The sequence below is a fragment of the Stenella coeruleoalba genome (assembly GCF_951394435.1).
Source record: "Stenella coeruleoalba genome assembly, chromosome: 2".
Lineage (NCBI taxonomy): Eukaryota > Metazoa > Chordata > Mammalia > Artiodactyla > Delphinidae > Stenella > Stenella coeruleoalba.
In genome coordinates, this window is record NC_137147.1 from 150147754 (window position 1) to 150168265 (window position 20512).

At 32.4% G+C, this 20512-nt stretch overlaps 1 protein-coding gene across 12 annotated transcripts in view; it reads left to right on the forward strand.

Annotated features, from left to right (window-relative positions):
• ZNF280D (zinc finger protein 280D) overlaps window positions 1-20512 on the forward strand; it is a 125550-nt gene that overhangs the window by 35593 nt on the left and 69445 nt on the right. For 11 of the 12 annotated variants that reach the window (XR_013827367.1, XR_013827368.1, XR_013827369.1 and 8 more), the window contains 7 exons: window positions 4274-4444; window positions 4589-4698; window positions 12581-12804; window positions 14854-14904; window positions 15720-15877; window positions 16682-16782; window positions 17804-17950. Coding sequence is in view for 2 of the 12 variants with exons in the window: in XM_079915171.1 (XP_079771297.1) it covers window positions 4274-4444; window positions 4589-4698; window positions 12581-12804; window positions 14854-14904; window positions 15720-15877; window positions 16682-16782; window positions 17804-17950 (962 nt within the window). In the remaining 10 variants the exon portion in view is untranslated. The remainder of the gene's footprint in view (window positions 1-4273; window positions 4445-4588; window positions 4699-12580; window positions 12805-14853; window positions 14905-15719; window positions 15878-16681; window positions 16783-17803; window positions 17951-20512) is intronic. The other variant, XR_013827371.1, reaches the window with a different exon arrangement.

The window sequence follows — 20512 nt, forward strand, 5'->3', positions numbered from 1 at the left end:
AATATTCCATCGTATATATGTACCACATCTTCTTTATCCATTCCTCTGTTGATGGACATTTAGGTTGCTTTCATGTCTTGGCTATTGTAAATAGAGCTGCAGTGAACATTGGGGTGCATGTATCTTTTCGAAGTATGGTTTTCTCCGGATATATGCCTAGGAGTGGGATTGCTGGATCATATGGTAACTCTTTTTTTATTTTTTTAAGGAACCTCCATACTGTTCTCCATAATGGTTATACCAATTTACAGTCCCATCAACAGTGTAGGAGTCTTCCCTTTTCTCCACACCCTCTCCAGTGTTCATTGTTTGTAAACTTTTTGATGATGGCCATTCTGACCGGTGTGGGTGATACCTCATTGTAGTTTTGATTTGCATTTCTCTGATTATTAGTGATGTTGAGGATCTTTTCATGTGCTTTTTAGCCATCTGTATGTCTTCTTTGGAGAAATGTCTATTTAGATCTTCTGCCCATTTTTTGATTGGGTTGTTTGGTTTTTTTGACATAGGGCTGCGTGAGTTGTTTGTATATTTTGGCAATTAATCCCTTGTTCGTTGCTTAGTTTGCAAATATTTTCTCCCATTCTGTGGGTTGTCTTTTCATTTTGTTTATGGTTTCCTTTGCTGTGCAGAACGTTTCAAATTTAATTAGGTCCCATTGTTTTGGTTTTTATTTTCATTACTCTAGGAGGTGGATCAAAAAAAATATTGCTGCAATTTATGTCAAAGAGTGTTCTTCCTGTTTTCCTCTAAGAGTTTTATAGTGTCTGGCCTTACATTTAGGTCTTTGATCCATTTTGAGTTTATTTTTCTGTGTGATGTTAGAGAATGTTCTAATTTCATTCTTTTACATGTAGCTGTCTGGTTTTCCCAGCACCGCTTATTGAAGAGTCTGTCTTTTCTCCATTGTATATTCTTGCCTCCTCTGTCATAGATTAATTGACAATAGGTGCGTGGGTTTAGTTCTGGGCTTTCTATCCTGTTCCATTGATCTATATTTCTGTTTTTGAGAAAAATCTTAAAATAATATCTATAAGTTAGAGAAGTCCTCTGATATCCTAAATACTCTGTTAAAAGGAATATTTATTATGTTCTATGACTACTAGTATGGAAAAGTGTATGGTTATAGTTAAATTCTCAAATAGGTTAGTGTGTTTCTATTCAATAAACGAATTAGGTATAAAATATGATTACAGAGTGCTGTTATAAAGTGGCTGCACTAAATTTGTCTGTAGTCATTACTCAGTAAATGCCTATTGAAGGAGTAATGAAATTTCCCTATTGAAGAAGTTACTTTTATTATATACTATTAACAAAGTTCTTCATTAACCAAAAATAAATTAGTGTGTTATGAAAGAATTTTATCTAATTGAAAATTCCTTGTATAGGCAGTTATGCTTTGTATACTAGCAATTTTGATATATTTCAGATATTTGACTAAATTGAGATTTGGGGGAATTTTTAGATTTTTCACTAATAAATTAGTGTGGAAAAATTACCAAATGCTTCCTGATTTTTTAAATAGTAATATCAGTACCTAAAATGTTTTTCCATTTAGATAATATTTAGTTGATATTCACTTCTTTGGGTATCACCTACAAATTTGTAAAAAACTAGTTAGTAAAATAGGTAAGAACCAAAAGAAACAAGGAGAAAAAATAATTGTCTTAAGTCTGGTTTTACAAAACACATGAACTTTATTTATAGAAAAAGTCTGAGTTCTTGAAACTTCTTGGGGCTAAGAACAATGACTCCTGCTCTCCTTCTAAGTTTTTTTCTGCAGAGAGACTTTAGCCTGTAGATTTGAACTGCTATTCTTAAGATTTTTGTAGCCTTTAGCATGTCTTTACGCTTCAGTTTTCTCATACTATTAAAATGGAGATTTTATTTTTCTTATTTAATGCATTCATTCTCCAGACCTTCAATCAGCCATTTGTAGATATAATTTTAATTCTTGCTCTATTTCAGTTAGGGCTTTCTGAAGCCCAAATAAGATAAATAAAACGTGAAATGCATTATAAGCTTTAAAGGACTCTACAACAAATATTTGTTATGAATGGTAACAGGTGCAATATGTTCAATAGCATTAACTGATCAAGGTTAGTGATCATGGATATTTGGAGAGAACTGGGTTTGAGTTTGATCTTGAATGAGAATAGGATTTTTACTGGCCGAGATAGAGGTGTTGAGTGTGGGAAACAATACAAGCCAAAGGCAATAGAGATGTTAAAGGGTCAGAATTTAAAACTCTTAAATTCAGAGTAATTTTATTTCTTATGTTAAAAAATACTTATAATAAAAGTCCGATGTACTATCTAGGCTGTTATATAATCAGAATATTAATCCAAAATACCAGCACTCATTAGCTTTTCAGGTAACCTCAGCATCTCACAAGAATGCTACTGTGATTACACAGAATGTTTCCTGCATTCCCATAGTATAGCCATAGCCGTCAGTGATCACATGCTTTGAAGATAGGAAAAAAAAATCATTTTTATGTTATCTCAAAGGATGAAACAGAGGAGCCAACTATTGTAATACTCTTATTTTCTGGGCATATTTCTCCTTATTAAAAAGCAGACAGGTGAATCTATTACAATAATTTTTTCCCCTCTGAAGTAAGTTAAGATATAAAATATTAGTAAAGATAATAGCTGTTTTTTATTATTGAATGCTTTCTATGTACTAGATGTTGTGTTGGTTGCTTTTAAAAGTCAGTTATGAAATTTTTTTAGTAATGATAATAGCTTTCATTTATTATTGATTGCCTTCTTTGTACCAAATATTGTATTCGGTGTTTTAAATACAGTATCTTATTTGATCTTAAAAGCCCTGTGTTAAAGACACAGACCTACTAGAGAATGGACTTGAGGATATGGGGATGGGGAAGGGTAAGCTGTGACAAAGCGAGAGAGAGACATGGACATATATACACTACCAAACGTAAGGTAGATAGCTAGTGGGAAGCAGCCGCATAGCACTGGGAGATCAGCTTGGTGCTTTGTGACCGCCTGGAGGGGTGGGAGGGAGGGAGACGAAAGAGGGAGGAGATATGGGAACATATGTATATATATAACTGATTCATTTTGTTGTAAAACAGAAACTAACACACCATTGTAAAGCAATTATACTCCAATAAAGATGTTAAAAAAAAAAGCACTGTGTAAAATAAGGTATTATAACTCTTACTTTATAAAAGAACAAACTGAGGCTCAGGGAAGTTAATTAAATAAGCCAAGAATACATAGCTATCAGTGACAGAGCCTGGATTTGAACTTATCCTGTCTGGTTTAAAAGCCTGGAATATTTCTAGTGTATTTACTGCTTCTACTTTTAGTGTACAGTTGGGAGCATTAGAATATGATGTGCAGTTTTAAAATCCTTGTTACCCAGCCTAGTTATAGCCTAAATATCCCCATTTCCCTTGCTAATGCTCTGAATAAGGCTAAAATCCTTTAGCAAAAAGGTTATAGTTTTCAAAGTAAGACTTCATTTAGGAATGAAATTCCTGTAAAAACAAAATTTCATGCAAAAGTCTAATAAGTAAAATATAAAAGCAGAGTTTCTCTGTCAAACACACCCAGGGTATTCCCTAAGAGGAGCCCATTAAGCTCTGGGGAAGATAATTTGAAAACCATAGTATAATACTAACTCTTTCTATTATGAACCCTTTCACATGAATGAATGAGGTTTTATCATTCAAGATTAGTAGTTTCCACTTTGTATGTAGGAATAAATGGGTAATATAACCTAAAGCCATCAGTAGACCACCTCTTAGTTAGGTGGACAAAGCTAACTTTTCTTTAGACATTTTAAGTCATTAAATAAAAAGCTTCTAAAGTGTCTCTGTAAATTTTGGTTTTTTTTTTTTTTTAAACAAACTCACGCACTTAAGCATCTAAAGTTAATTCATTTGTGGGAACCCTGGCATATTCTTTGTGCTTTAACTTTTTTTTTGTTTTTGCTTGCTCTGCCTTCTTTCATAATAGCTGTTTATATATTTCTTTATTTGAAGTTATATTTAGTATTGCCTTACATAGAAAGGTATTTTATGAATAATTTGAATATATATAGTATATAATAGATACTTATACAGTTTCTTTATATCCCCTAACTTTTGATCACATCAATTTTTGTCATTATTTATTGTTATTTGTATGATGTGATAATTCAATTATATTACATTTAATTTCACTCCAAAGTATTTTTACTTAGTTGTAAACAATGTTCTAAAGTCTTTAAAAATATTTTCTCACTATTTAAATCATTATAGGTATGAATGAAAGTTCATTTTTGTCAAAACGTCCTTCTACTTCTGAAGTAAACAGTGTTAATCCAAAAAAGTCTAAACCCAGTGAAGGTGTTTCTGGAACAAATTCCTCAACTGTATTTTCTTCAGTTAAATCTCTTTCAGTGACATCTCCCCAGGCTATGCCATCAAAAGGTAAATATGAAATGTAGCATATAAAAAAGAAATTATAGTATTTATATATGAATTATAGAAATTGTAATACAGACTATCAATAATGGTTATTGAAGGTTAAAAAGTGATGAATTTTGAATCATATATATTTTGAATTTATTTTAGGTACAAATATCTCATCAAATCAATCTAAAAATGGAACACCTTTTCCGAGAGCTTGTCCAAAGTGCAATATTCATTTCAATCTTTTGGATCCTTTGAAAAATCACATGAAGGTAAAACTTTTTCAAAATTTAATTTTAAAAAGGTTTGCAAATCCCTAAAAATATTGATTGATTTGCAGTAAATAATGATTTGTTCAGATATTTAGTTAAGAAATATTCTCATATTGGTATTTATATATGTTAGGTAAAAGTTTATATTCATAATGATTGTCTTTATATAAGATTTTAAAATTTCTTCTGAATCATCAAATTTAAAAAATTGTTCATATACATTATAATGTCTGCTTATTGTATTCTAATTTTAAATGAAAATAATGCATTGTTCAGAATATCTTATTTACTAGCTTATGCATACGTGAAACTTCTTAAAAATAGGCATTTTATTATGTGTTTAATATTTCATATAAGTTAACAGTTCCTTTAGTTATCTTTTTTGTTCATACTAACATGTGCATATCATGTTACACAATGAAAATCTTAGTTTTACTTTAATTTCAGCACTCAGGCATAAACTCCAAATGATGGAGGATTTTATATGAAATAATTGTTTTAACTTAGTCCAGAATATAGTTTGTGTAATTGTTATAAATTAATTTGAGCTTTTTATTGGTATAAGAAGATCCTGAAATTAGATTTTAAGAAATTTTCAAAGTACAAATGAAATAGGAGGTTTAGGTAACACTTCACTTAAAATATTTTGGTAGATATTACAGTACCCTGCTGTGTCTATGGAAAAATAGCCTGTATTCCTCTTCTGTGCCCGGTATAAATGCAAGGAAGGGGGAAAGAGACAAGAAAAAAGGCAGTGTAGATCATATGGAGAAAAGAAGGAAGGAGAAGGATGCAATGGTAAAGAAATATCTAAGGAAAAGTTTCAGGGATTGCTCACTGTTTCAGGGATTGACAAATCTTTTTTGAAATTCAGTATTTTACAAAAAAAGGAGAAAAAAATAAAGGAACTTTTTTATTTTAAATATAGTCTCTTTATTTAAATACAAAACTATTTGGTCTGTGACTACTTCTAGCTCGCAGTATGTACTCCCTGATAATTGCACTTTGTGGTTTGTTCTTATATGAGAATTAACCTGTACAAGTGCTTTCAGTTTTCCTATTTATGTAATATTTTGATGAGATAACCTGATGTTTTTTCATGTTTTGCATTTTGGACATAGGGAAAAAAGAAAGGGTTAAATTCTTTAGTTATCTTTAGTTATTTGAATAGGTAATAGTCATATGATTCAAAATTGAAAAGTTTACAAAGGCATACAAGTAAAAACTCTTATCCCTGTCGCTTATTTACCTGGTTCCCAGTATGACTCTCAAAGAAAATAATTTTTATTAGTTTGTTTTCTATCCTGCCTGGTCTTCTTTCTGCATAAACAGGTGAACACAAGTGCTCTTCTTTTCTGTTTTGTGTACAAGCTGTAGCACATTATATATACTGTACCTGGTGAGACTGGCAATCATTTTCCAAAAGGTAGCTTTACTTCCAAAACATATTATAGCATTGTTTGTGATTACTCATATTAGAAACAATCACAACTTCATATAATATTCATATAATAAAACACTATTCAGCATTTTTAAAAAGGATGGAATCTCTAGAATGATGATATGGGAAGATAGCTCTAAGACATATTATTGAACTAAGTTGAATGTATTATGAATAACTTATTATATTCCTTTATATCATAAAGACATCTTAGAGAATAGTCACCAGATCTCAGACAGGGAAGTATAAAATTATGGAGACTTTATGTTCTAGATTATGCATTTTATACATAAATTATAATTTACAATAATAATTTCTATTTTGAAAAAAATAAGATTTTTATATTATTTGTAAATGATTTTTTTGCTTTTATTTTAGATAAGTAGATGACTGTACCACAGAAATAATGTTTTCTTTCAATGAAGAATACCTAAAACATAATTCAAATATGCTACAGTAATAACAACAATATACTTACCTGAGACCATGTGAGACTACTAAGCTTTAAATACATATTTCATTTAATCCTTAGAAAATTCTTTGAGATAGACATTTTTCTCATTGTTTTATAGCCAGTTAATTGGCATAACTGGTATTCAAACTTAATGGTAAAAAGCTCAAGTTCTCCCAAATACTTATTATTATTCCCCTTTTGACAAGTGTATGGGCTATTTAACTTGAAGATAGGTACATTATTTCTTTTTAGGGAATTTGATATTTATCAACCAGATCTAGCTTATTAATTACATTATTTAGATTTCTATAACTTATTTTTTTGTTTACTTGCTCTGTCATGGATTGAGAAATACCACATCTCAATCCACATCTTTCACCACCAATATATTTTTTTGCTTTATTGCAATTCTGTTTTAAGATTGTTGCTATTATTTGTGATACAGATGAATCTCTTTTATAACTGTATTGTGAATGCATCCTTTAGCATTTTTATAAAATGTCCTTTTTTGTTTTAAAGTTTAATGACTTTTAGGCTCACCCCTTGTTTTCTTCTGGTTTCTATTTGCCTAGTGTATTCTTTGTTTATCCTTTTATTTTCAACCCTTTTGAGTGGCTTTGTTTTAAGTATGCCTCTTGCTTTAAGCAGAAAGTTGTGATCCTATAATGAAAATCTTTTTTGTTTCAGTAGTTGAGTTAAATTTACTTATTTTCATAGATGTGATAGGTTTATTTGATCTTGGTTCTGTCACAATTTTTTGCTAACTCTTTTCTTCCCCTCTCTCTCTCTCTCTCTTTCTTTCTTTTACTATGTTGTTGCTTTACATGTATGTAATTTGGGTTTTTAGGGAAGTTGTATTTTTGTTTTCCTTTTTATCCTTCTAATTTTAATGTTAATATAATTCCAGTAGTCTTCTATTCCTTTGGCTATTCTCTGCTATTAAAATTGATTAAAGTAGCATTAAATTTCCTATTCTTAACCCCATCCTTACCTTCTCCTCTCCTACTGATTTTAGTCAATATTATCTTTGAGTGTACTATTTCTTTGTACTATTGAAAATGCTCATACCTGCACTTCTTTATTTGGTAGCTCTAAATTATATTCCTTGATATACTGCTACCATATGTAAAGCAATCTATGAACTCTCTTTACCTCATACTTATTGTCCTTTTACCTCCTTTTAGTTTTTATTTGTTGGTTGTATCATTTTTCCATTGTCAGGGCATATGACATTTTCATTCAGTTTTCTTAACCTTATGTCCATATTTGTTTTAATCCTTTTCCACAGTAAATATATTCAGTGCTCATCACCAGTCTTTTTGTTATGGTTCCTTTGGTTATCTCTTGTTTGACTAAAGTTCATCCCATAGTAATTTCCTGAGGAAGGGCCTGAGAACAGTATTCTTTGAGTTCTTTCATGTTCAAAACAGTTTGACTATAGTCCATTCATGAAAGACAGTTTGGCCAGATATAAAGTTGGATCCCACTTTATATCTGGTGTTGCTTTTGTTTTACAATATCTAATGTTTACAATATCTAATGTTACTTTTGTTTTACAATATCTAATGTTGTTGTTAAGAATTTGGGATAAGTTTGAATTATTTTGCCCTTTATAAATGATTTGCTCTTTTTGCCTGGCTGTCCAGAGGATTCTTTATTTTGAAAGACTGATAATTCTACAGTGACTTCGTGTTGAGAATTTTGGATCAATCTTCTCTGACATACAGCATGTTCTTTCAGCTTGTAAATTTGTGTCTTCCTTTATTTTAGTGCAGTTTTCTTGATTTGTATCTTTAAATTCCATACACTTGTTTTGTTATTTGGGGGGCTGGGTGTTGTCCAGTACTCATTTGTTCATTTGTTCAATGTCCTTTGGCATATTTGTGATTTTCTTCCTAATCCTTTTAATTCTTTCTCTCTTCCTTCTTCTCTCCTCTCCTCTCCCCTCCCCTTCCCTCTTTCTTTTAATTTACTAAGTTTTTCTAATTTATTTTATTTTCCAACATCTGTTCACCTGTGTACTTTTCTAATTTGTGTTTAGCTATCTGGTTTTATTTTTTTTCTCTACTTTTACTCTTGATTTTGCCACTCTTTATGTCTTGCCATCTCTTCTTGCTTTTTGGTTTTCCGAATAGACACAGTTGCTTCATTAAGTTTTTTTAAATTTATGGCAAAAATTTTGGCCCCTATTTTCATCTGCATCTGCTCTAAGGTGTTTTTGTGAGAATTTTACACTTCCTCAGTTTATCTTAAAGTATTTTTGTTTAGATGTAAGTTCCTATCATATTGAACAAGTTAGATTTTCTTGGGTTAGTTGTTTTGTACAAAGCTCCTTTTGGGAAGCATAAGTTGCCAGGATAATCTCACAGCCTATTAGCTGGTTTATACAACTTCTTCCTGTAAGTGTAACTTGTGTGTCTGATTTTATATGTAGCATTCCTTTTCTGTTTCTCTGTACTGAATGAGGTTTGAGGAATTTCTGCCATCCTTCTTGCTCCAGCTCCTACACTTGGTTTTGCAAACAAAGAACATAGATTTGCACTTCATGATGTGTATTTCACCTTAGAATATATGTTTTCCTGACACTTTCTAAGGTCTGTTAACATTGAGTTCTTTTGACTTCTCTGGTCGGCTTCCAGCTGCCTGTCTTCTGCCTGATCTGGCTGCTTTTGGTAGTGCTTTCATATGTTGTGGAGTCTGTGGATTCTGACTTTGAGTTTTAATGAAAATTAAATTTTTGGAATTTGGTTGTTGTGGTTTTTTGGATGTATCTCACAAGGAGAAGGGAAAAATGTTGACTTATGTAGGATGACCATATGGGAAGGTTTTTTTTACTATTTAAAAATGGTACCCCTTCTTTGCTCTGGAAATCCCATCTAAATTTTTAGGTACTAACAAAGCAACAGAACATGGTATATCTATTGGGAGGAGTAAAGATTAGAATGGTGTTTAGATGTTATCTACTGTTTGTCAAATTATAGTATATGGCATTAAAGTGTTTAATATTTGCAGAATGACTAACCCAGGAAATGAGGGATGAACCTGGGGTTACAGTGAAGGGCTAGAACCAAAAGGGTACTAGGGCTGAATAAAAGGTGACCAGTTAGTGTTGGGCCATAGCTCAGCCGTGCCATCCATCACTTGTTCTGTCTTACCATAAAACTTTAAATCTAAGCCTAGTTCTCATTTCTTAACTTACTTTCTTGCCTTTTGGATATTTTCTGTAAGATACTGTCTTCTCAATTACTAAATCCCCCAACCTTCTTCAGTGCACCTCATCCATTCTTGGTTGTCAGTGGTTTATCATTCAGCTATTTTATAGGAATATGAAACATTGTTTAAAGGATATTGTGAATGAGATTTGCATGTTTATTTTTAAAATCTGGTCCTATCTTTTCTGTAGAACAAAAAAGAAACTGGAAGAACAGCAAACAATTTATCGTCTATAATGCATTTATGAGTATTTAGGGTAACAAACGTTTATAGATGTACTAAATTAGACATTTCTGGAGAATATAAACCTTGCAGCACACTCTACTGTAGATTACATAGATTATTTTATAGATTTCAGAAGAGAATCAATTCTCAAATATGACTCAGAGTAACTCATACAGTCTGAAAGCCAGATTTAATGTTTGAGTATATAAGATTTTCCACATTTCTAATTAGTGAGACTATTCTGTATTACGTCATTTTGTGCATTATAATTTTTTCCAATTGATGTTTGAGATCATCCCTATAGTAAAACTGCAGATAAGATGAAGAATTTTTTTTTTTTTTTTTTTTTTTTTTTTTTGTGGTACGCGGGCCTTTCACTGTTGTGGCCTCTCCCGTTGCGGAGCACAGGCTCGGGCCGCGCAGGCTCAGCGGCCATGGCTCACGGGCCCAGCCGCTCTGCGGCATGTGGGATCTTCCGGGACCGGGGCACAAAGCCATGTCCCCTACATCGGCAGGCAGACTCTCAACCACTGCGCCACCAGGGAAGCCCAAGATGAGGAATTTTGTCTATCAGAATGATGTTACTGATACACATCATTTGTAGTAAGACATATATTAAATCATTTTTCTAATAGTGTTGGTGAGTTTACTCTGACTCATCCTTTTCTCCATTTGTCCTTAAAGTCAAAAACAACATTTTTAGACTTTAGCTTTCTAAAGTCCTTTGTAACAGTGCGACTTTTTTTTTTTTAAATAAATTTTATTTATTTATTTATTTATTTTTGGCTGTGTTGGGTCTTCGTTGCTGCAAGCAGGCTTTCTCTAGTTGCAGCGAGTGGGGGCTACTCTTTGTTGCAGTGCGTGGGCTTCTCATTGCAGTGGCTTCTTCTGTTGCAGAGCACGGGCTCTAGGTGCACGGGCTTCAGTAGTTGTGGCTCGCAGGCTCTAGATTGCAGGCTCACTAGTTGTGGTGCATGGGCTTAGTTGCTCCGTGGCATGTGGGATCTTCCCAGACCAGGGCTCGAACCCATGTTCCCTGCATTGGCAGGTGGATTCTTAACCACTGTGCCACCAGGGAAACCCCAGTGTGACTTTCTTAAGTTTGAGCTCTTAAATATTATGTGTCTCAAGAAGAATCTAGAAACATAGGTAGCAAAACCTTTCTCATTTCCCTCTTTTTATTGTGGTTTCATTTCAATTGTGTTTATTCAGAGTGGTAGACTACAGAGGGTCATGTTGTCTTAGAGAATTAATACCCTTATCCTAATTAAGCTTATGGGTGCAACCTTAACTCCTAAGCATAAATTATGTCACTTTTTTGTCAATTCATTTTATTTAGTATTTTTTTCTCCTCTCTTTTGGATCTATTTCAGATTTTTTGTGTGTGTTCTTTTCCTCTGTAGGTTTCAGAATTGACAAGTGAACAAAATAAGTGCAATCGAAGGAAATATTATAGGTCTGTCTTGCATCAAAAGTCCAGCTTCTCATGTGACACAGAAAGTTTCACCAATAATGTAACATTTCAGTATGGCAGGAGAGGAAGTGGATTTTGTTATTCTTAGAAATGGAATAGAGTTGTGTTTAGATTTTCAGACTTTCTTATGATGCTACTAATTTATGAGCAAACATGTTTAGGAAGAGTTTAAGTCAGTTGGTTTATGTTGTAAAAGAATTACATAGGTGCCTTGTTAAAAAATATAGATTTCTGGGCTCTACCTCTAGACTTTGTGGCTTATTGGTCTGAAGTAGGCCCAGGAATTGGCATTTTGACAAGCACTTCTGGTTTTTCTAATGCAGGTCTTCCTTGGATAGCCCTCTGAGTAAAACTGCCTTAGAGATATTCTAAAACTGAAAATTATGTACAATAAATTAATTATCTTGTTGGAAAAAAAAAGCTCATGTATGAAAGTGTTTCATATTGGAACCAGTTTATATGACATCTTGATTTTCCAGATGAGGAACTAAATTTCCCCATCAAATATATAAGCATTCTAGATTTCAAGATGTAACTGTTGAAGCTTTCAAGACATGACCGATTGTTCTTTATTTTTCCCCTATGCATTTTTTAGCACCTTGAGTCTAAGGAACGGCAGGTTAGCTGTGCTCAATATCCAGTTCCAACCAGATATTATGATATTTAGTATATATATAGTTAAACATATACATTATAGCATGTAAAACTACATTTCCATTCTGTACTCTGTCATGGCATGGATATGAACAATGTTTAGTTTTAATTTAAATGTTGTTAAATATTTACATCTGAAAAGAAATTATAAGGAAAAGACTATTAGATCAATAGTCGAGTCTTGGTTTTAAGGTTTTTCTTTTCTTTCTTTAAAAAATTTTTTTAAATTAAGATAATAGATGTTTATTGTTTGAGATTTTGAGAGTATGTATATGCACCACAAGCTTTTGGTGAATATTTTTCCAGATATATCGCCAAGCATAGTTTTACATGGTCTGACCTTAGTTGTAAACAAAGAACCGTATTTTTGGTTTCTAATTGTTTTAAGAGATAAATAAGACTTCTGTTTTTTCTCTTTCAGTACTGTTGTCCAGACATGATAAATAACTTTTTGGGACTGGCTAAAACAGAATTTTCAAGTACAGCAAATAAAAGTAAAACTGTTGATTCAGAAAAAGGAAAACTGATCATGTTAGTTAATGACTTTTATTATGGAAAACATGAAGGAGATGTCCAGGAAGAACAGAAGACTTACACAACCTTTAAATGCTTCAGTTGCTTGAAAATTCTTAAAAATAATATCAGGTATGTTAGCATTTATTTTTATTTCTACTTGAAAATTGGAATGCTACAGATATAAATGTTGTATCTTTATCTTGCATTTTTAAATGTTATTCTAGATAAGAGATTTTAACACTTTGCACTAAGAACGAAGACATATTCTCTTGTTAAAAAAAGCTTTTGTCCTTTCTTATATTTTAGAGTTGACTCTTGGATCCAGTTAGTTGTATTTCTTTAAAATAACTTAAGAAAGGACAAACTTTATTTCAAATAAAACAAAATTAACTTCTTTTACCTATATTATCAGTGATCTAGGAATTTTCATGAGATAATTTTCATATTTAGCTGCTTTTGAATTTTATTTTTTTTCACACCACAAGAAGAACCACTTATTTATGTTTTGTCCAGTTTGACCTCTTATATACTAATCTTGTTTAATGCTCAAATCCCATAAAAGAGTTAGTTACAAGAATAAAATGAGAAGACATATTGATTGATATTTTTATTGGTTACATAGCTTGACATTTATATTTGGTAAGGTTTTTTACCATCATTTTATTATAAAGATTTTCAACATTCAACAAATTTAAAAATATTTTGTAATGGACACTTGTATACTCATCATCTTGATTCTATCATTAACATTTAACTGTACTTGCTTCATCATATAGCTATTCATCCTTCCTTCAAACTATCTGGGTTTTTTTATGCATTTCAAAGTAAGTTGCAGATGTCAATGTACTTCCATCAGTTGAGGCATGTGTGTGTGTACAAACATACGTATGCATAACTTTTTATATTTACCCTTGGTGACTATTATTTGTAATTAGCATTCTTAGGTACCTATAGTTTACTTGTAGACCCAGCATTTATTTTATTTTCCTGTGAGTTCTTGGGTCCAAGAAGAAGCATATAGAAAAACCCTGAAATACACTGCGATAAACTCCTATAATAATTATTTTTTTATGGTAGTGCTTTATAGTTTTAAAAATTCTTTTACGTATATTATTTCATATAAGTTTTCACATTTATCTCCTTTCATCAAGTTTTAACAGCCATCAATAGCTAATGGTCCCAGTAGCTTAACAGAAGGAATATTGTACTTCGAGATATAACACTGAAACAATATTACAATAGAACTCTTTTCCCTATTTTCACATTTTTACCATTTTAGTAGTAAAATACATGAGAAAAATCATGTTAATATAGTAAAGTGCATAGAAATATGGCTCCCCTGCTTAGTTCTTTGTTATTCTTAAATGTTATATATATATGATATTAGAATTTATTTCAGCAGTTTTTTTTATTTTCCTTTGAGATTAACACATTAATATTAAACATATGAAAGTAAAAATTTTCTTTTTTTTGTTATTGTTTCAGAATACTAGTTACATATTTCTAGAGTGTCCTAATATCTAGAAATTTTAAGCAAGCAGCACCTGGTAACATCCAGGAATTGAGCTTTTTTTGAAATACTGATTGTTTAGTAAATGTAACCTTAATAGAAAACAATTTATAACCAAAGAAGTTCAATATGTTAAGTAATATTTTACCTTGATAATAAAAACTGGGAGGGTAAATTGATATTTGTAGAGAATGGTAAGAAGCTGATAGCTGTAGATTTCTCTTCTCTGCCTTGTCAGCGTATGGTGTTTTTTCCCCTACATTGAGTGTCACCCAAAACAGGTTTATTTTATTCTGTGAATATCCTTGCAAGATGTTTGCTTTTTTTGTTTCCCTCATTTCCATCTGTTGGTTTAAGTAGTATGAGCTCCTGATGGGGGCCCATATAATAATTGAGAGAAAGCTTGCTAGTTAAGAAATTATTTTATTTAGATACATTTTAATTGCTGAAAGTCGTAAGCTGAGCGTTTAATGGCTCATGACATTTTCTCTATACCTAAATATTTAGCCAAGACTAGGATTTCCTATAGGTGTTTGTAGAGCTGGTGTAAAAACCAAAGGAAGTCTAAAAGATATTTCAAAGTGTACCATAACCTGTACTAAAGAGTAGCGTTATGCGAGGTGTGAAAAAAAATAAATGTTATAACCTTTATGATGATTGCTTTCCAGATTGATGATATTATCACTTAATTTCAACATTATTTCCTGTAGTGACTCAAAGTGAGTAATTGTTAATAGTTGACCCCGTCTAAAAATTGTTATTTTGATTGAATAACTTTACTTTCAAATTCAGCAAAAAGCTTCAGTAAGCTCTTTTAAATAGGCATTCCCATTTATATTGCACTCTCTGTTGTGGAAGGTCATAGTTCCTGCTCATAAGAAGCCTTTTTAGGGAAGCTGAAATAGCAGAATGTAAAACTGAAAAATGGACGTTGCCTACAAAGGGCACAGTCTGCAAGTTAAAATGAACAGTCTTTGGTAACAGTAAACCAGTATCATTAAATAAGACAAAAGATTCTTGTAATTGTAGGCATTAAAATTGCTATTACATGCATTTAGAAACCAAGACACAAGTAAAAATACCAGTAATTTGTCTTTTAAGCAGCTAGAATTTAATGTATATCTTCATAGCTTAAGAGATTTCTCTCATGACTCTGTAGCTGCTTTTGGTGGTAGAGTTTCCTTCCTTTCAGTATTTTATTTAAAAATGTAAGTAGTATTTCTTGTATGGAGAAGAAACCTGCTGTTTTATCTTTAAAAAAATTTTAATAATCTGAAATGATCAAGAGAGCAAATTAGTGATATTTCAAATTCATAATAACTATTTATTTTAAAACAAGGATGAAAAGATGTTGACTTAGTTACTTAATAAAGGTGATTATTTAAAGTGCACACTTTTCTAGAGGACTTTAGGACTTTTGAGATTTTATCTTCAGTAATCATATCTCTAATTTTAAGATTTAGATTCAAGTACTTATTTGTGAGATTTTTGTTTTTAAATCTGAATTTTTGCACCTGTTGACAATCATTTATAGGTTTATGAACCACATGAAACATCATTTGGAACTTGAGAAGCAGAGCAGTGAAAGCTGGGAAAACCACACCACCTGCCAGCACTGCTACCGTCAGTTTCCCACACCATTTCAACTGCAGTGTCACATTGAAAGTACACACACACCCCATGAATTTTCTAGTAAGTTACAATTTCATTTAAGTATTGAGTATTTTGATTTTAACAATGTAAACTCTGAGAAAAGTTTGTTACTGAACTCTGAACAAGTGTGTTAGAAAAATAAGATGAATTTGAAATTTGAGAGTAAAGTTGAAAAAGTTAATTTTTAACTTATATGAAGTTTTAAATAAAATTAGTTACTGAAATTAAAGTCCCTCTTGTAAATAATTCACTATGGTAAATAACCTGTGCATTACATGTGGGGGAGTAAATTAGAAGCCTCAGATAATAGTTTTCAAATATGAAATCAGTGCCCTTCTTTTAAAACTGAATAAGAAAAGTAAATACAACGGTAGTTAAAATCACAGATTTTGGAGCAAGACAGCTTGGGTTCACATCCAAGCTCTGCCTCTTAATATGTGATCTTAATGTGATCTCAGACAGGTCACTTAATATTTGAATAATGGGGATAATAAAAATACCTGCTTCATAATGTTTTGATGGGAACTGAGTGAGTTAATGTAAGTAAAGTCCTTAGAACTGTGCATGGCACACAGTTAACAACTATGGAACTGTTCACCACTACCACCACCACCAATACTACTACTGTTATTATTGTTGTTGTTGATATAGATGTACAAAATGAATTATACATGTATATATCTGATTTTGTTTATTTGCCTCGATAGGATACTTTTTAAGAAAATTGCAGTGTAATTGACATATAACATTGTATTAGTTTCAGGTGTACAACATAATGATTGAATACTTCTGTGTATATATATATCTTAAAATGGTGTAATGTCTTTTTTCCCCCACTTTCAGCCATTTGCAAAATATGTGAATTATCATTTGAAACAGAGCATATTCTTTTACAACATATGAAGGACAATCATAAACCTGGTGAAATGCCATATATTTGCCAGGTATACACATATTTTATTGTATACATCGTGTTTGTTTGGTTTGTTTATTATCTCTTGTTTTGGTTACAAGATTTAAACCTATTAGGCCAGGCATCAGCAAATTTTTTATATAAAGGGCAAGATAGTAAGTATTCAGGTTTTGAGGATCATAGGTCTCCGTGGCAACTAATCAACTCTGCCATTGTAGCACACAGGCAGCCATAGACAATAAGTGGATGAATGGGTATGACTGTGTTTCAATATAACTTTATTTATGGACACTGAAATTTGAATTTCATATAATTTTCACGTCATGAAATATATTTTATTTTTCTAACCATTTCGATAAAATTGGTTGCTAAAATTAAAATATCTTCTGTAAATAATTATTAGTAGGAAGTCCCTTGGCATAACTCATACATTGTTATGTAAGGTCAGCAGACAGTTGGAATTGGCCAATAGGCCATTGTTTGCCCACTCCTGTACTAGACAAAGAAAAGCCCTGTGGCAGAAAGACAAACATGAACTTATCTTACCCTGTAGGGAAGAATGTAGGCATACAAGGGAAATATAAAATGCTTTTACTTCAGAGAACCCTACCAAATGCTTTGGGACTAGTATTTTTCCAGAATTTGGAGGAATGAGAAAGAAAGATAAAAATAAATTGTCACTTCCATAGCCTGGAGGCCATTTATAATCTAAAGGAAGATGCTATTTTATATAGCAGAAGAACTTTATAGTACCAGAGGTGTCAGAGTTTGAAAACTCAAGTCAAGATTGGGGGTGACAGATAAAAATATCTGATAAAAATAAGGGAATCTAGTTATATTTTGGGAAGTATCCTTAAGCTTTGAAAGGTAATGACGCTTCTGTCTCAAAGATTATCTTTCATTGTTTGCATTAATGGAATTCTTGGTTGCATAGGCATCAGAGCTGAATTAATAGTACAAAATATTCTTCTGAACAAGTGACCTATCATTCTTACTTTGAAATTGGATATCATTATAAGTTTTCAAGTTAAACTAAATCTCTTTTTTTGTAGGTTTGCAATTATAGATCATCATCATTTTCTGATGTAGAAACTCATTTTAGAACATCCCACGAAAACACTAAGAACTTGCTATGTCCGTTTTGCCTCAAAGTTATTAAAATTGCAACACCCTATATGCATCATTACATGAAGCATCAGGTGAGATTTGCCAGTTTTTATTCCTTTAATGTTGTTTTAGAGAAAAGATAGATTATGACTTAGAACATTGGTTAGATTTGTTCTGCAGGGAAAGCAGCATTGTTCTAAAAGACATGATTAATTTGTAATTTATGCTGAATTACCTGTGAAACTTCCACTTCTTTTCCTTGCTTCCTTTCTGGTGATGTTGTGGTTCCTACATGAAAATTCTGAAAGATAGCTAGAAATAGGAAACCTTGGATTGAAGGAAAAAAGAGAAGATGAGTGGAAGAATATCCAAAAGATTGGATATTTCGAGGCTAAGAATTACCTTCTGGGAAAGGTAATTATCAGGAGCAGGGGAAAAGATGAGTTTGAACTGATAAAGAAGATTGATGACTCATAATCGTGTTTTCCTCTTTCTCTTCAAACTTTATTCCCACTTTTAGCTCCCATATTATAAGACATGTTTGCGTCATTGACCAGGAGTGGTCTTTTATAGCTGCCAGGGATAGAGGAAGCAGTAGTGACACTTACTGCTTGATATATGAACTCTGGCAAAGAACTGTATTTAGTCCTGCTACGTAATTTTTGGGACCCAGTATTAGTGCTTATACCCATCTCTTGAACCCTGATGTTATACTTACTGGTTCTTTTCCTGAAGCAGTTAAGTCATCCTTTGGGCTGAAAAGTTTAATGCATCACTGATCCTGTTCTTAAGTGCTTGAAAGAACAATAATAGCGCCTTTGCCAAAACCAGAAGTCAGTGGATTTATTCAGTATGATCATGTAATCAAGTTTTGCCACCTCACTAATTAGCTCATTACATTTTCTTGTTATTGATTAAACTGGCATGTCAGTTTATTCAGCATTGGTGCTCACTTTGCTTTCCATTCTAGTCATTAGATAATCATGAAATCGGCTTGTGGTTCTTCATTGGGAGAGATCATAAAAGTAGAATTTCCAAATAAATTTGGGATCACCTATGTTGTGACTGGGTTGCTACCTATCCTTGAGGAGTTCTGGCAAGATCTTTCGATTCCGGGTTTCCCCGGCAATTTTGCATCAGTTGTTAATACATGTTCCCGCCCCCCCCCCTCCGCCGCCACCAATTGCTACTGGTAAATGAATTTGGTAAAGGCCTAGATTTACAAAATTAAATCGTTGTTTCTTTTTCACAACAGGATTCCTCAGAAATTTTAACATGCTAATGAACATTGTAAATCTCTAAGTAATGATATTATATGTATTCCCCAGACTTATTTAGCTATTGAACCCTTTATTTGCTCAATACCTATTAACATTTCTTGCGGAACAGAGTTTGAGAAACACTATTCTTGATACTCTGTATTTCTTCTTTGGCTTTTAATTTTCAAAGGGAGAATAAAGTATAAAACAGTAGTTTTACTTCATTATGGGGATTTAACATCATTTTCCCCATATGCTATATTAAGCTCCAGAGTGAGATATAGATGTAGGAAGAATGATAATTATGAAGGAGATGTGTGGGCCAACTGTATGGGCTACATGATTTTTTTTTTTTTAACGTTTTTATTGGAGTATAATTGCTTTACAATGGTGTGTTAGTTTCCGGTTTATAACAAAGTGAATCAGTTATACATATACATATATCCTCATATCTCTTTCTTCTTGCATCTCCCTCCCTCCCACCCTCCCTATCCCACCCTTATAGCTGGTCACAAAGCACCGAGCTGATCTCCCTGTGCTATGTGACTACTTCCCACTAGCTATCTATTTTATATTTGGTAGTGTATATATGTCCATATATACACTACCACTCTCTCACTTTGTCCCAGCTTACCCTTCCTCCTCCCCGTGTCCTCAAATCCATTCTCTAGTAAGTCTGAGTAGTTATTCCCGTTTTGCCCCTAGGTTCTTCATGACCATTGTTTTTTTTTTTGTTGTTAGATTTCATATATAGGTGTTAGCATACGGTATTTGTTTTTCTCTTTCTGACTTACTTCACTCTGTATGACAGACTCTAGGTCCATCCACCTCACTACAAATAACTCAATATTTCATTTCTTTTTATCGCTGAGTAACATTCCATTGTATATATGTGCCACATCTTCTTTATCCGTTCATCTGTCGATGGACACTTAGGTTGATTCCATGTCCTGGCTATTGTAAATAGAGCTGCAATGAACATTGTGGTACATGACTCTTGTTGAATTATGGTTTTCTTAGGGTATATGCCCAGTAGTGGGATTGCTGGGTCATACGGTAGTTCTATTTGTAGTTTTTTAAGGAACCTCCATACTGTTCTCCATAGTGGCTGTATCAATTTACATTCCCACCAACAGTGCAAGAGCGTTCCCTTTTCTTCACACCCTCTCCAGCATTTATTGTTTGCAGATTTTTTGATGATGGCCATTGTGACCAGTGTGAGATGATATCTTATTGTAGTTTTGATTTGCATTTCTCTAATGATTAATGATGTTGAGCATCCTTTCATGTGTTTGTTGGCAATCTGTATATCATCTTTGGAGAAATGTCTCTTTAGGTCTTCTGCCCATTTTTGGATTGGGTTGTTTCTTTTTTTGATATTGAGCTGCATGAGAT